General features: G+C 51.1%; 1 protein-coding gene across 1 annotated transcript in view; it reads right to left on the bottom strand.

Moving 5' to 3' along the window:
* The window catches only part of WTIP (WT1 interacting protein), a 71,993-nt gene extending 57,041 nt beyond the window's left edge, over positions 1-14,952 (bottom strand). Inside the window, exon 1 of the mRNA XM_074158034.1 lies at positions 13,521-14,952. Within this exon, the coding sequence (XP_074014135.1) occupies positions 13,521-14,952 (1,432 nt within the window). The remainder of the gene's footprint in view (positions 1-13,520) is intronic.
* Between the last annotated feature and the right edge of the window lie 518 nt (positions 14,953-15,470).

Genomic DNA, 15,470 nt, shown 5'->3' with positions numbered 1-15,470 from the left:
GTGCCCAGCTCATACCACTGTACGAGGTTGTCGCTCCCTAAGTGCGGGACTTTGCATTTCCCTTTGTTGAACTTCATGAGGTTCCTGTTAGCCTATTTCTCCAGCCTGTCAAGGTCCTGCTAAAGGGTAACACATCCACCTAGTCTATCAACCACTCCTCCCAGCGTAGCACAGTCTGCAAACTTGCTGGGGGTGTACTCTGTCCCATCATTCAGGTCATTAACGAAGATGTTAAACAGTACTGACCCCAGTATTGACTTCTGAGGTGCACCACTAGTGACTGTCCTCCAACTCAACCTTGTCCTGCTGGTCACAACTCTGAGTCCAGCAGCAAAACCAGTTTTCAGTCCCTCTCACAGTCCATTTATCTAGCCTGTACTTCACCAGTTTGTCTAGAAGGATGTTATGGGCGACCGTATCAAAAGCTTTGCTAAAGCCAAGATCAACAACACCCACTGCTCTCCCCTTATTCCCCCAGCTTTTCACCCTAGAAGGCCACCCCAGGACAGTAAGGTACAGAATTTATACTTGCTATGTCCTAAGGCAGGACAGTCTACAGGAATGCTCTCCCCTACTGCAGGTAGAGACTGGACTTCAGTTGTCAAGTACAGCTTTCCCTAATTAAACTCACAGCAAAATGACACGGGCAAGTAAAGAGCTACCTGTGGATATTTATACATTCAACTCCTACTTAGAGACTTAACTCCCCAGTGGCTTCTCTTTATGCTTCCAAATAAGCATAAATGCATTTCTGAGTCTGACCTTTAATCAAAACATTCAGGATCAGCGTGTAAATCACTCAGCTGGGATTTTCCTTCTCACGCGCTAAATCACTGCAGAACAACCTAATGCAACTGTTCCCTTAATTGCAGCAAAGCCCTTTTGGAATCTCTCCTTCCACTGTATCCACCAAGAAATAATTTTGTAAATGTTCCCTTTAAAAACAAAACAAAAACAAACAAACAATATCACAAACTCACAAAACTTGTTTTTTGAAAACTAGCTAAAAGAATTAGTGCATTTGTTGGAGTGTTTTTTTACTTATTTTTGTCTTTTTCTTTTAATTACTAGAGCCTTTGTTTTCAGATGAATCCAGCCTCTTCTGTAATTGTATCCATGAAAATAAGTGCAGCTTTTACTAAATCTATGAAGAATCTCTCTACTGTGCTGTGTTTGTAAGGTTAAGAGTGAAGGAAGAGCTGGTGCCTACACATCCTCTGCTTCTCCCACTGGTACCTTTGAGAGATGAAGGATTCTGTCATTTCTGGAGAGGAGCTACTTGTCCATTTTAGAGAAGGAATCATTGTTTATCCTCGATTAAAACAGATTCTGTTTCAATCCAGTACCAGTCACAAGAAGTCTTTTCTGGTTGTCAGAAAGAGAGAGATGTCTCCTCAAGCAAAGCAAGGAAAACGAAGTGATCAGTAGAAATGGTTGTTCCCCGCTGGTTTTCATCTGATGGGAACCACTTCTACCTTGTAGTGGTGCCGGTGACTCAGGCTTCTGCAACTCTCTGGCAGGGAGAACACAGGATGAACATGCATTTTCCTTATCTCCCCTTTGCATCATGTCTGTTGGTTCAAGATGTGTGGTATCACGTCAGGGTTAGCTGAGCAACTTGCATCTTGCCTAGAAAAAAAAAGCTGTGTTCCTCTACAGTACGAGGTTTAAATCCCAGCAGGTATCTCAGTCCTTTACCCGCTGAAATAGGTAGTATCTGCGCATCTGTTGACAGCGGAAGGACCTTCAGCTCAGACCTGAAATACTGGATGTGCCCCATCCTCCAACCTCTTCTTTCCCTGTATAATATTACCCTATGCACTACTTGCTACTACTCCTGGAGCTCTTTGAGAGAAGAAAACTTGAAATATTTTATTCCTATTCAGGATCAATCACGTGGACCGTCCTCTGTTAAAATCTACACTCCAGACCGCACAGAACAGAGCCACCTTATCTCACCTTCCCCCCCTCAACCCAGGCTTAATAGTTAGTGCCCAGGCCCTGAGCTGCGGGATAAACACCAACATGCGACTGTTCGTTATGAAATGGTCCCACTTGACCTTGGAGTCAGTTTTACTCTAATTTAGACCCCAAGACAACACTCACTCTGTTCTCTTAAGTCAACTGCTCAGTGAGAAACTGCAAGCTGCATAGTCCAAAAAATTCAAACAACACTTTGTTCATACTCAATACTTTTTCTGGCTGGTAACTAGTTTTTTCAGAACAGCAGTGTTGCAGGGGGAAGTGATGAGGGCAGAACTGAGCCTGCACCAGCTTTTACAAATGATTGCCACCTGCGTGTATAGATCTCGTTGTTCCTTTAGCAGAGAGGGGAGCCATAGGATGAAGGGTAATGGTTTTAAACTGAGAGAGGGGAGATTTACGTTAGATATTAGGGGAAAATTCTTTGCTGTCAGGGTGGTGAGACCCTGGCCCAGGTTGCCCCAAGAAGCTGTGGCTGCCCCATCCCTGGAGGGGTTCAAGGCCAGGTTGGACGGGGCTTGGAGCAACCTGGTCTGGTGGGAGGTGTCCATGCCCAGGGCAGGGTGATTGGAACTAGATGATCTTTAAGGTCTCTTCCAACTCTAACCATTCTGTGATTCTACGATAAGAGAGAAACCCTGACTATTGCCATCAGCTGGTGCACATCATCCTCACCCAACCACACAGGCTGGGAGAGCTGGAGGAAGAGACACTTGGATATAAAAGGGGAAAAGGGAAAAATACTTGTATCACATGTTACCCCGACATCTGCAGTTTTGGGCCCAGGTAATGCTTGTGCATGGCCGTGTGCCCCCAGCAGCAGCCCTTAGTCCACCCTTGCCCCACCAGTGCTGCCGCCCCTGACCTGTGGGTGCCACGGGCAGGATTCAGCCCCATGCTGGAAGCCCCCAGGCAAGACACACCACGCTGCTGGAGGACAGGTCAGTCAGGTCCACCAGTTCCCCACTCTGCTCTGACCCAAGCAGCCCATCAGCTTGTCCTCCCACCTGCAGAGCCGGGCTAGAAATTCCTCACATGGGCACACTGTGCAGACTGACTTATTTGGAAACAAAAAAAAAAAAAAAAACCACAAAACAAACCTAAGCCAACACTCATTCTTCACAGGGTACTTTGTCAGAAGAACGCAAGAAAATACTTCTTCCCCCAGACCTTGCAATCCACCCTTTCTCTGACCTTGCAATAATCTAACACTGGGCTTCCCAATCTGCCAGTCTTTAAGCAAGCAAAACACCCAGTAATTTCCAAGGAAGTTCTGCCCACTAAGGAGTCCAAGATTTGGCCTTAAGCTCAGGAGCCAGCCTGTTTTCTTTTGGTTTTTTTTTTTTTCTTTCATGAGCTACAGAAATAAATTAGATGGACAGAAGTGAGACGGGGTGCCCAGCCAGAGCTAGACCATCACTGCAGCCGGATGGGTCCGAGCTGGTCCCTGCTCCTGGCCTGTTGTCCCTCCTGTCACCCCCCGGTGAAGGCCCTGCAAGAAGGGAGCAGAGACAGCAGGAGGGAAGGCAGAGCCTCACACACTTGGCACACCAGGAAGCCCATTTGCAAGTCTGCACTTGGAGCACCTTCAAAGTATGTTCTTTGCTAATAAATGCAAATCAGCCTCTGGGGATCACCTCGTTCTGGGCTGGTTCTTCACCAGCCTGAATTCCTTCCAGGTGTGGAAGAGGGGCTGAGAAAGCCTTTTTTCCAAAAGAGTAACATCAGTTTGCTCTTACACAGCACACAAGGCTCTTCCAGCCTAACCCTTCTCTCTTCCCCTTCTGCTAATAGGTCAGGGAGGGTTTGGTTTTTATTTTTAAAAAAAGCATGGTCTGATGGTCAAGATTCCTTCCACCCCACAGCACCAGGGTTCTCTGAAGCTCTGGGGCAATGTGGGATATGGTGAGTGAATTGCCACACCTCCAGAAGGGGCAAACCTTGCCCTTGCGCCTGCTCCGTGCTGCCTCCAAAGCTCCAAGCCCAAACCTGACATGGATTTGGGTTTTTTTCCCCACCCCCCCTCTGAATAGGGCAGTGACCTGCTTTGCAGGTGTTGCCTGTGAAGCTGCCAGGAAGCCCTGCACCACCTCCAAAACCAAGGAACACCTCCTGGCTCAGCCACTCTCACCTTGCACAGGGGTGTCTCCATCACAATTAACATACAGAAACAAGACCAGGACAGTCTCCTTCCAGGCCAAGCAAAACACCAAGTTTTTTTCTAACTTTTTGTAAAACAGCATCTGAGACAACACCTGATGGCTGCCAAAATTTCAGGAAAAAACATTAAGTATCAATAAGCAGGACCTGTTATTTTGCTGCAAAAAAGGAAACCAAAGGAAAAAAGTGGCAAGAGTACCCAGAGGCCCCAGCACTTCATTCCCAGCACACACAGTGCCAGAGACCTCTCTTTAGAGGTTGGACTCCGTGGTCTTACAGGTCTTTTCCAACCTAAATGACTCTATGATTCTATAACCACCTGCAGATCCGAGGCAGGATGGGTGTCACGTGCACCACTCATGTCTCTACCTGGTCCTCTGCTCTCTACATCCTCTCCAACTTTAGCTCTTGGGTACCTTTTAAGTTCCTTCTGCTCTGCACAGAAGACAAGAAAGGGAGGAAAGGCAGAGGTTGCAGAACTCCACTTCTGGACACAAAATCTACCCCCCATGTTGTGTCCCAGTCCTGTCCACCCTGCCAAAATCACACACATGGAGAAGTCAGGATCAGTCTCTGGATCTAGTCTCATCACTGACAGTGGGATCCCAGCTTCTGCAGCAAGGAGCTCTCCTAGGATTCCCACCCATCTTCCATAAACTCATCCCCTGCGAGCAAGCAGAGCGACTTGGGAACTCGGTGTCAATAGCTCTGTACAAGCTGAAAGAGGTCAGCAGGACTCAACAGAGCATTACAGTCCTCTTTCACACCATTAACTCCACCTGCTCCTTGTTATTTACATCATAATTTGCAGGAAATCGGTGTCTGTCTCTCAATATACCAAGTTCCCGGGCAAGGAGCACATCACTTTTACAGCCAAAGCACAAAGCAGCCGTATCCCCGACAGCTCCCGGTGGAGAGGTCCCGGGAGATACAGAGGTGGCTGGGCAGGCCAGGCAGAGAAACACGGCCAGGCCAAGACACAGATGTGAATTTACTTATTCCCTGATCTCTACGGTGCAATAAAAATCACTAGAGATAACTCCAAGCTGTCAAAAACAAGTCAAACATGCCCCCGTGACCTAAACAGGACTGTCATGAAGGAGGGGGGTCTGGATTTATCAGATAAGCGTTTGGCTTCCTAAATAAAAATTTGATCAGTTAATATCTTGCATGGATTTTATTTTGAGATGTTCCGAGTGGTTTTTTTTCCAAGCTACTAAGGTCTGCCCCTGAGCTGCAGGAGTTTTCCAGCTTAGGAAGCGCATCACTTGCTCAGCCCTGCTCTCGCCAGGAACAGGTACAAGAAGCCAACGCACTTTCTAAGAAGACCAGCTACTGACCTACACTTCAAAAAATTACACGCTTATTTCTCAATCCAGCTCAGAATCTGGACTCTAACACGCTTGATTGTTGTGCAGCTCTGTTTTCTATTGAGTGTTTAGATCTGGGAAGCATGGCTTTGATTAAAAATGGGCAACCCACCAATTGCAGAGAATTTTCACATAACTGCTTGGCAAAAAAAGAAGAGCTGCGGCAGTTATTAGCCATTCATCATAACTTCTGCCCTGTCCCCTGAGGAATTACCTGTTCCCCTCATCTACACCTGAGATTTGGAACACTCAAGGTTATCAGCATGGCAACTGCCACAACAGAGAGAGAAACATCAAGAGAGCCAACATTTTACCAATTACAGCTCTTTCCTCTGCCTGGTATAAACAGTTGTTTAGTCTCAGCTGATGCTGGGCTCCAATACCTTTTGCTTCTTCTACCTTTTTCCCTTTTTTTGTGGTTTTTTTTTTTGTTTGTTTGTTTGTTTTTCCTGTTTGTTTTAAACAAAACCAAAAATCAATATTCTCTTTGAACTAACTTATAGTTATGGAGAGGTGGAAAGAAGCGTGGCAGGTGAGACAATCCACAGAGACCACGGGTCTAATCCTGCTGCGCTTCACATCGGTGACAGGACAGCAGCACATGTCTGGGTTAGCACATGTTTTTGAGCAGAGGAAACCACGGATAAGTGACAAAGTCTACTCACTGTCCCCTTGCTCAGAACCATTCCCCCAGTGATTATTTTCCAATCACTCAACATCCAGCCCAAACAAATGGATTTAGTAGGAATTTCAGACCAGGAGCAAAGACAGAGCACAAAACCAGGACCCTGCTCTAATGCTGCTGAATGTCCTACCTGCAAGGCCAGGAGAACAGAATCAAGCCACAGCAGCAGAGACCTCAGCTGCGTCAATTCAGCCAGGTCAGCACTTGATTTATTACAGTAAAAAAAAAAAAAAAAAAATCATACTTCTGCCCACCTTGGTCGAAATCCCCTTCTAACGAAGGTTTCCAATCAGCTACGCCCTGCATGCACGCTGCAGTTTTGCACATGCAAAGCCCACGCACAAAAATTAACCTCAAATTACTCAAATTTAAATTAGGGACATCCACAAACACTTGCCTGGCCCCATGTTTCAAGTCCAACATTGCACCTCAGGAATGCAAGCACGGACTTATGCTCAGGACTGGCCTTGCCTTATGTCTGCCAAGCCTCTCCAGCTGGGACCACCAGACAGAGGGGACATCCAAGGAGGGGGAGAAACTGCAGCAGAACCACCTGATTTCCAGTTCCCTGCGCTGCATGTGCTTGGGGACAACCTTGTGGCACAGAAGGGTTTATGCGGCATCTCCTAGAACAAAAGGGCATTTCCCATGCCTGGGAGAGGCCACAGGGTCTCCATGGACCACAGGAAATAGGTTCCAAGCGAGCTGGAGCATCTAAATATGCACAACTGTCAAAAGGCATTTAGGAATGGCTTTTCGTTTCTCTTATTTTAACTTTGAAATTTTCTAATTTTTTCAAGTGGCCACATTAAAAGGGAAAAAACATCTTGTTTTCACTTTCCAGAAGTTCTGCGGTGTCGCAAAGTGAAACAGTTCACCAATTAAATAAATGTTTGGATGGCCAGGAAAACATCTGAAGAGTCCCCAGCAGTTCTTCCACAATAGCCATCTACTTTTCACAATAGCTATAAACATGTTCTGAGCTCAAGTGAGCTTTGTTCAGCCGCATTCTTCAAAGAGCGGTGGTATAGAGCTGGACATGACCTTTTGTAACCTATTAAATGCCTCTTCATTGCCCATTTGATCCACTCCCTGGCTACTTCATGATAATATGTGCTATTAATGTTGTTTATGTTTGCACACTGCCTTCCCTGCACCTCTCCCGATATTCACAAATACACACATTAACGCTCATAGCCATCCAGATGCATTTCAGTGCTGCTGCTGCAATTAAAGACCTCAGAATTAACCATCTCCCCCAAATCCAGCCTGAAGTATTCGTGTTGTTACTCCAGCCCCATCACATGCCTCTACAAAAGTCATTTGACTTCTCATCCCTGGCACTTGGAGGAACTCAGTTATGTTTGGTACCTCAGCTCCCAAAAAAACTCCTCACGGGGGGGAAACTCTGAGCACACAGGCAACGCGCGGCACCCATCAGCAGACCTCACACCAGCCCAGCTCACCAAACCAGCCCCAAAAGTCTCTTTTCCCAGGTCAGGCAGTAGCTGCCACCGTTGTCCCCAGCAGCAGGAGGGCCAGGAACATGGGAACACCGGGGTTTAAACCCAACCACCCACAGGTTTCCGTGCAAAACCTGCCGAGAGGAACTCTTCCAGTGTCTCCAATTTGGAAATAGGTGTCACTAGCAATAAATCCTGAGTCCCCCTGTGTAAGCTCTCACATGCTTTATACGCACAGTAGTCCTCAGCTGGGCATTAAAGGAGTGTTTTGTGCTCTGGGGTGCTGGGGTTTTTTTCCTTAATGAGTCATAGGCCTTTTCTTAAAAGTTTGCTGGAACACATAAATGTGACATTAGAGATTTACTAAAACAGCTCCAAAAAACCAAGGAATGAAGTTTCAGACAATGTGAAATACTCCAGCTGGAAGAGATATACGACTCGCTTGGCCGTTTTCTCGTGCTCCTCTGTCTCACAGCAGAGTAACAAACAAGGCTATAGCGATAGGGAGTTAAAACAACACAGTGAGGTTAGCAGAAAGAGATAACGCATACCACACAACAGAAATATCTGCTCCAATGTCCAGGAAAAAGGGACAAAATCTACTTCCAGACACAGCATCCACATTCAAGCACAGTGAAAAAAAAAAAAAAAAAATCGCACAAAAATCGAGCCAAATGCTGACATTTATTGGCTGATCATTAGCACATCTGCTAATTTTGCTAAGAGGAGCCCAAGAGAAGCCAAGAGGAATCCTGCTGCCAGCCTCGGGAGCTGTCACGCCCCTGGAGCATCTCCAAGCGATGCCACACCACAGCCCCAGGTACGTCCCTCCTGTCAGGACTTGAACCTTTCAGGCAGCTGAAGGCAGCCCCTCCACAATGAGCCTAAGCTCTAATAAAACTTACAGACACTATGCACATTCCTGTGCTTCTTCCCTTTTGCTGCTCCAGTTTGGCTTTATAGCATACATTCCCAGCCCTGTCAGAGAGGAGGAACGTCACCCTGGATGGGCGTAAAACCCAAACACCGCATTATACTCTAAAAGACACCCAGATTCTGCAGCCACCGAGTAGGAAATTATTTTGGACACAATTAGGTCTATAGCAGAACCGGTCAGGACTCTGAGACCCCACCTATAATATCCATACGGCTGTAACAGAGACATTTATATCCTAATTTACTAACCATGAATATTAAGGATTTCAGCCCAGACAGGTATCTTTGCTGCTGCCACCACGCCGTCAGCGGGAGCACACAAAGTTGTACCTTTCACGCATTTTAAATGCAAAACCAATACAATTTCAGGGAAATCTTCCACTAAGAAGCATCGACTTCAATCACGTTGTAACTACAGCTACTTTGACAGTGAACAGTCCCTGACACCAGGGCCACGTTTCCACTCTGCCAAACACAGCAGCCTCAGAATCCATCAACCGATTTACTCCCAATTCACACCCCAGAGCACACGGATTCCCAGTGCCTGATTTAACATCAAACCGGGACATTCACACACAGAAATCTCTGCAGAGGCCCAGGCACAGAGGGTAGGTAAACAGCTGCCAGTGCAAGTTAAAGACAAAAAATTTTTCACTTTGAGTCTTGCTTAGGATGTCCCCCTGACCCTCCAGGAGGACATATCTGACTGGGGGCTTTGGGGGGCACAAGGGGAAGGTTGTGCTTAAAAGTCTGATGTTACTTCTGGGAACGTGTGAGCCTCTTACTTGGGGAATGCAATACAGGCCTGGCTCGGAGTGTGTGACAGAGCCCTAAAATCTGAAGGGATCTAATGAATTGCTGGGTGTTTCAGACAGCCCCATGGCTCTGCGATCCCCAGGGGCACAGCATGCTCCCAGCCAAAGGGAACTGCAACACAGGCTCCACTCTGCCCTTGCAAACCAGTACCCTTTCCACAAGGATACCGACTTTGAAATGGGCAAAATGAAACTTCCTTTTCCGCAGCATTTTGCACGTAAATGATCCCCTCTACCCCAGAGCCAGGTGGCTCATCCTGTGTCCCCCCCGCCTTGGCACATTGCTGCATCACCCCAGGGCTCAAAAGCCACCAGGTACAGCATCCACAGAGGTACACACACCTTTATGGCTTCCCAAACCAAAAGGCAGCAGGAAAGGCTAGCACTTAGAGCAGGAGTCACTGTCCCACAGCAGTGCACATGCCTTTGCCAACTCTGTATCCTCCACAGGGGAAACCTCACCTGTGGGAGCACTAATGAAACACATGGCAGTTTTTTGGCAGCACCATCCCCTCTGCACACAGTGCTTTTATAACAATGCAGAGAGAACCCAACAGTAAAAGCACAAACAACAAAAACAAGCAAAAAAAACCCATTTGCCATCAAATAATACACCTATTCACAGTCAAGTTTCCTGCAACTGAAGGTAAGAGAGCAGTAGTCCCTATTCATAACACGTTTCTGTGCAAGTTACAGCTGCCCAAATTTCCATTTAATGGTAATTGCACCTGCTACATGCATCTAGCACTTAATAAACACACATTCCACATCTCTCCCTCCTCTTATTAGATATGGCATGGTTCATCACTTCCAGACTTCAGGGAGACTCACAATTGTGTGTGTGGCCAGCAGGGATTCCAAGATGCTATCTAGGACCTCTCCCGCATCCTTCATGGGGCATTTCATACCACAGACAGAAGACTTTTTTTTCCAGCTCTGTTGACTTGTGTTATCACGCTTATTTTTTGCATCCTCTTCGTACCCCAGCATCTCCCACTGCAGCTCCTCACGCACCTGCCCCAGTCAACACACACCTTGTCTGAGACCCTGTTTTTGGAGGCTTTCTTGCATTTCAGCTAAAAGAGCCCGATCACTCTCAAATCAGTTTCAGCAATAGAGTTTCCAGCTGTAATTGGGAAATTAGCAAAACCAAACATGAGCTGTTCAAACACTTGAGGAGACCACACCATCCAAGTTTATTTCTATTTGGATGTTTGCCTATTAAAGGCTCAAACCCAGTGGAAAAGAAATGATTTTTGCACAGGAGAGCCTTGACTGCAAAAGCTGAAGGACCTCAGCTGCTTACCAAAGCTGAACAGATTTCTAGGCCCAGATAAAGAGAAGTGCAAAGTAATTCCCAGACAATAAATCTTTGCTTATTTCCAAAACCAACATGATGTATCAACCATTACCTCTGTTTTGATGGAAACGGGGAAGATCTAATATTTCACAAAGAAAGCTTCAGGAAATAATAAGACAAAAAAGACACTTTAGCAAATATCTCAAGTGCTGTGGTCACCAACCGCAAGCTCACCTAAATTTAATTCAAATTTTCAAATTTTATGTTGAAGCAATGCAGCTTCTAGGGACTTACCGCTGTTACCTGTCTTAATTTTGATCGCACTTGTATACATGCTCTTCTGTCACATCAACAGAAAAGAAACGTCACATCACACACAGGAGAACCATGAACAAACAGCACTGAACTCGCAAGCGCACCGCAGGGCCCGAACGCTGCAACGCCAGCAGGATTTCCCAACGCAAGGAAACGGATTTGCATGACTGACTCTGCACGTAAAAGGCAGATCCCTAGACCCATCCAGGCCCTCTCTATTTCTTCCCTTCACCTCCCCACCAAGCCAAAGGCTTTTCAGCAGGATGTTACCAGCAGCGTTTCTTGGTGGTGCTCCACGGGCGGCACAGAATACCCCCCCCAACTGCCTTCGCAGCGTGCCGGACACCAGTGCAGAGGGAGGGAAAAGACTTCAGCTGGAGTAGTGTGAGCTGCTACAAAAATCAAGGCATTTCCCCTTGCTTCCCTTCATCAACCCTGTTTTAAGACTCTCAGGTAAGCTGAATCAAACAGCAGACCTCTCCCCATCCTGTTCTCGCTCTCCTTGTCTCTGACCCACCAGCCCCTCATGCACTTACTCAGCAAAAAAGCAAAAAGCACCCCTTTTTTCTGGGTTTCATGCGCTTCCAGGGTGCAGGTTGCAGCAGCACTGCTTCGTGCTGCTACAACAAATACCTGCAGAGCAGCTGACGGTACGCTCTCGGGGCAGGAAGGTGCAGCCTTACTGCTGATCCTACACGAGAGGGATCTGCCGAGGGTTAGGACATGCTGCAACACGTCGCTGCAGAATATACCTGCAAGTAGTGACACTCGGAACAAGCAAATCCATATAGGAAAAAAACACTCAATGCAGATTTGCCAGGGAGCTCCTGATCACACACCCAGCTTCCCTGGCCGCTGGAAAGCCCTCAGTTCTCACATCCAGTTTCTCACACCCTCTCAGAGGCTCAGGACAGCTGTAACTTCTTTCTTACTCCAAATAAATCTTATTTATCAGTCTCTCCCTGTATACCATGGAAATCTTGAAGGCCACAGCTCTTGCAGTTAGTGTTAACAAGCCCACCCAGCTTCTGCATATACTCAGAAGGGAACCATTATTGTCCTCAGGTGGAGCCACTCAGCTGATGAGGAGCACCACACCCCACAGAAGATGGAGGGGATGACCACCAGCTTTCTCATCAGCCCCACATGGGATGGAGGGAGGCAGTAAGCACTGCATTCAGCTTCCTTTGTCTGGGCACAGGAGCTCCAATAAACTATGCCACTGCAGTTCACAGAAGGGTTTTGCTCGTGGGAGAGGCCGTTGCTCGCTCAGCCTCCTCTGCTGATCGGCCCGGGTCTGTCTCACCACAAGCATCTCGCAGACACTTAACAAGGAGACCCACAACTCCTCTCCTCCACACAGAGCACACTAATGCTGGGCCAAAAGCTGCCTAAATCCTCATATTTAAATCAGCAACCAAGGTAATGCATGTCTCCATCCTCAGCAATGTTCTCTCCAACCCCAGAAGTCACACACTGCCAGGGAGCCTCTCCCCAAGCCCCAGAAGCACACAAAGGCACAGAGATAACTGTCCCCTCAAAGGCCATGGATGGGGCCGGCTCATCCACAGCCCCTCATCCTCCTTCCTCCTCTGCCGGGAGCTCCTGTGCCAGAGACCTCACCCGAGCAGGGGACAAACTGCTCCCCAGGGTGGCCCAAGTCCGGCAGTCACCCACCTCACCTGCAGCCCCCACATAGGAAAACAGGGCAGTATTTGCACGCCCCAGGATCATCTTTCAAAGGCATTTTGGTCTTTTCCACCCAGCACAAAGTAAGAAAGACAGGGGAGCTTAATCCTAATGTGTGTGACTACAAAATGTGTTCGCTCATTTCAAGAAGCTATTTTTGTTCTATAAGGAAGCAACAAAAATTCAGGAAATGTCCAAGAAGCTGATGTAGCCTCAGCAGGGACAGAGGGGTCTCCTCTCCCCAAAACTGCCTCCTGTCCCAGCCCCGAGTGCTGAGCAGACCCTGCGAGGCCTGGCCGGACAGGAGCAAAGCTGGGCTCCCATCCAAATGAGCACAAAGATTTTATTAAGCCAAGCACTAAAAACTGCTCATCCTCTATAAATAAAGCTATCACAGTCAGCCCGAGAGCACGATCGCAAACGCCACCGCCTCGGGGACGCTGGAGGTTCTCGGTGAAGCTCCAGCAGCCCGAGAGGAAGGGAAGCAAATGAGAGTCCCTGCAAGCCCCAGCCGCACAAACAGCTTCTGCGACACCTGGGAGAAGTCTCCCACTAGTGCGTGGAAGGGAAAGCACCACACATCCTGCAAACCACCAAAGCAATAGACGGGAGAGAGACCAAACACCAGCAAGAAGCTGTGCTGGGAGCACTCCCGGCACCGGTTAGGCAGACTTGTGGCAATATGAGACCTCAGCAGGTACCTGGTCCAGAGCAACCTTGAGCATCACACACTCGCCCGCTCCACGGCCAAACCTCACACACTGCTGGCCGCTCGCCCCCTGCCCACCCCGGCCCCCCACTCACCAAAGTACTCCTTCTTCATGTGCATCTCCAGCTCCTTCTCCAGCTCCAGCGTCAGCGCCTCCAGCCTCCTCTCCGCCTGGCTGGGGCCGCTCTCCCGGCACGGCGTCACCTGGTAGGGCAGCTTGAATTTGGGGGCCGAAGCGGAGCCTTTGGTGGGGCTGTAGGCGTAAGGGGGTGCCGCCTCGGGGGGGACGGCGGCGGCGGCCGGGTGCTGCTGGTCGTGTCGCGGCGGGGAGTGGGCATGGATCTTGTGGTAGACATCCTCGGGCAGGGCTCCGTCCTCCTGCAGGCCGGGCCCCAGCAGGGAGGAGCGGGGCGAGGGCAGCTGCAGCTCGGGGTAGGCGCTCATGGAGCCGCGGGAGCTGCGGGAGCTCTGGCTGGAGATGCTGGAGCGGGGGCTGACCACGGCGGCCGCCGCCGGGCCGCAGAGGCTGGAGCGGGGGCTGGCCAGGGCCATCCCGCCGCCGGCCGCCCCCGCCTCGGGCTCGGCGCCGCCCGTCGGGCCGTACCTGGAGTCCGAGTAGCTGGAGCGGGGGCTGGTGGTGCAGGAGTACTGGCTGGCGGTGCTGGAGCGGGGGCTGGCGTGGCGCTGGTCGTAGCCCATGCTGATGCCGCTGGTGCGGTTGCTGCTGGGCTTGCTGCCGCCGCCGTCGTAGCCGGTGAGGCTGGCGCGGGGGCTGGAGTGCTTGCTGGTGTCGCTGGCCGTGCTGGCGTAGCTGGAGCGGGGGCTGAGGGCCGCCCCGTCGTACTGCACCAGGCTGGCCCGGGGACTACCGTACTTCTCCTGCCCGGGCACCACCAGGCTAGAGCGGGGGCTGGAGAACTTCTCGTAGGGCAAGGCGGCCGCTCCCCCCAGGCTGGAGCGGGGGCTGGAAAACTTGCCGTGCTCGGCGGCGGCGGGGCCGGGCGAGGCGGCGGCCAGGCTGGCCCGCGGGCTAGCGGCGGCGGGGCCGTACTTGCCCTCCGCTCCGCCGGCCGCCCGCCCGCCGCCTTTAGCCACGTAGCCGGCCTCGTAGGGGCTGCCGGCGGCGTAGCGGTAGCCCTCGGCCGAGTAGCGCTTGCCCTTGTCGGCGAAGCCGCTGTAACAGGGCAGAGCCACCTCGGAGCGGGTGCAGAGCCCCTCCTCGCAGCAGGGCGGCTCGGCGGCGGCGCGGAGCGGGGCGGCCGGCGGGTAGGCTTTGCCGCAGGGGGCGGCGGCGGCGGGGAAGGCTTCGGCGGGCGGCGGGGCGGCGGTGCCGTTCATCTTCCGGCCCCGCTGCTCCGCCGACATGTGGGCGGCGATGACCCGCTTGGTCTCCTCCAGGTCGGGGTGCAGCGGCAAGTCCCGGTGGCCGCCCCGGCCGTACGGAGCCTCCGGGCAGGGCTCGTAGAGGGACAGATCCTCCATGAACTTGGTGGCCTTCAGTGCCATGTCCTCCTCGTACTTCTCCATGCTCGGTCGGAGCCCGGCGGGGCCGGGAAGGGGAGGGGGGGGGGGGGGGGGGGAGAACGGAACGGGACGGCGAACTCTCAGCGAAAGCGCAGCCCAGAGCGGAGAAATAAAAGAAAAAAAACCAAAAGCCCGAAAAAATAAAACCGCAGCCCAACAGAAAGCCCCTTCCCGCGGTCCTGGCGGGGCAGCGGCGAGACGCGGCTCCCTCTCCGGCGGCTGGGCCAGGCGAGGCGGCGGTCACCTCGGCGGCATCCCCGCGGCGCGGCACTAGGCTCGGTGCGGCCGGGGCTGCCCGGCGGAGCGCGGCGAGCGGCGGCGAGGAGCCCCTGTGTCACTTTCCAGCCTTAAATAAGTTGCTGGGTCCAGTCAATGGCGCGCTGCGCGGAGGAATTTGCGCTCGGCGGCTCCCTGCCCCCGCCGCCCCCGGCCGGCCGCCCCGCGGCGGGGCCGCGGCCCGGCCCGCACCCCCGGGCGGGGGGCGAAGGCGGCGGCCGGCCCGGAGGGGCTTTGCGGGGCGG

The sequence above is a fragment of the Numenius arquata genome, chromosome 13 (genome assembly GCF_964106895.1).
Source record: "Numenius arquata chromosome 13, bNumArq3.hap1.1, whole genome shotgun sequence".
Taxonomy (NCBI): Eukaryota; Metazoa; Chordata; class Aves; order Charadriiformes; family Scolopacidae; genus Numenius; species Numenius arquata.
This window is presented reverse-complemented; position numbering and strand designations above follow the sequence as displayed.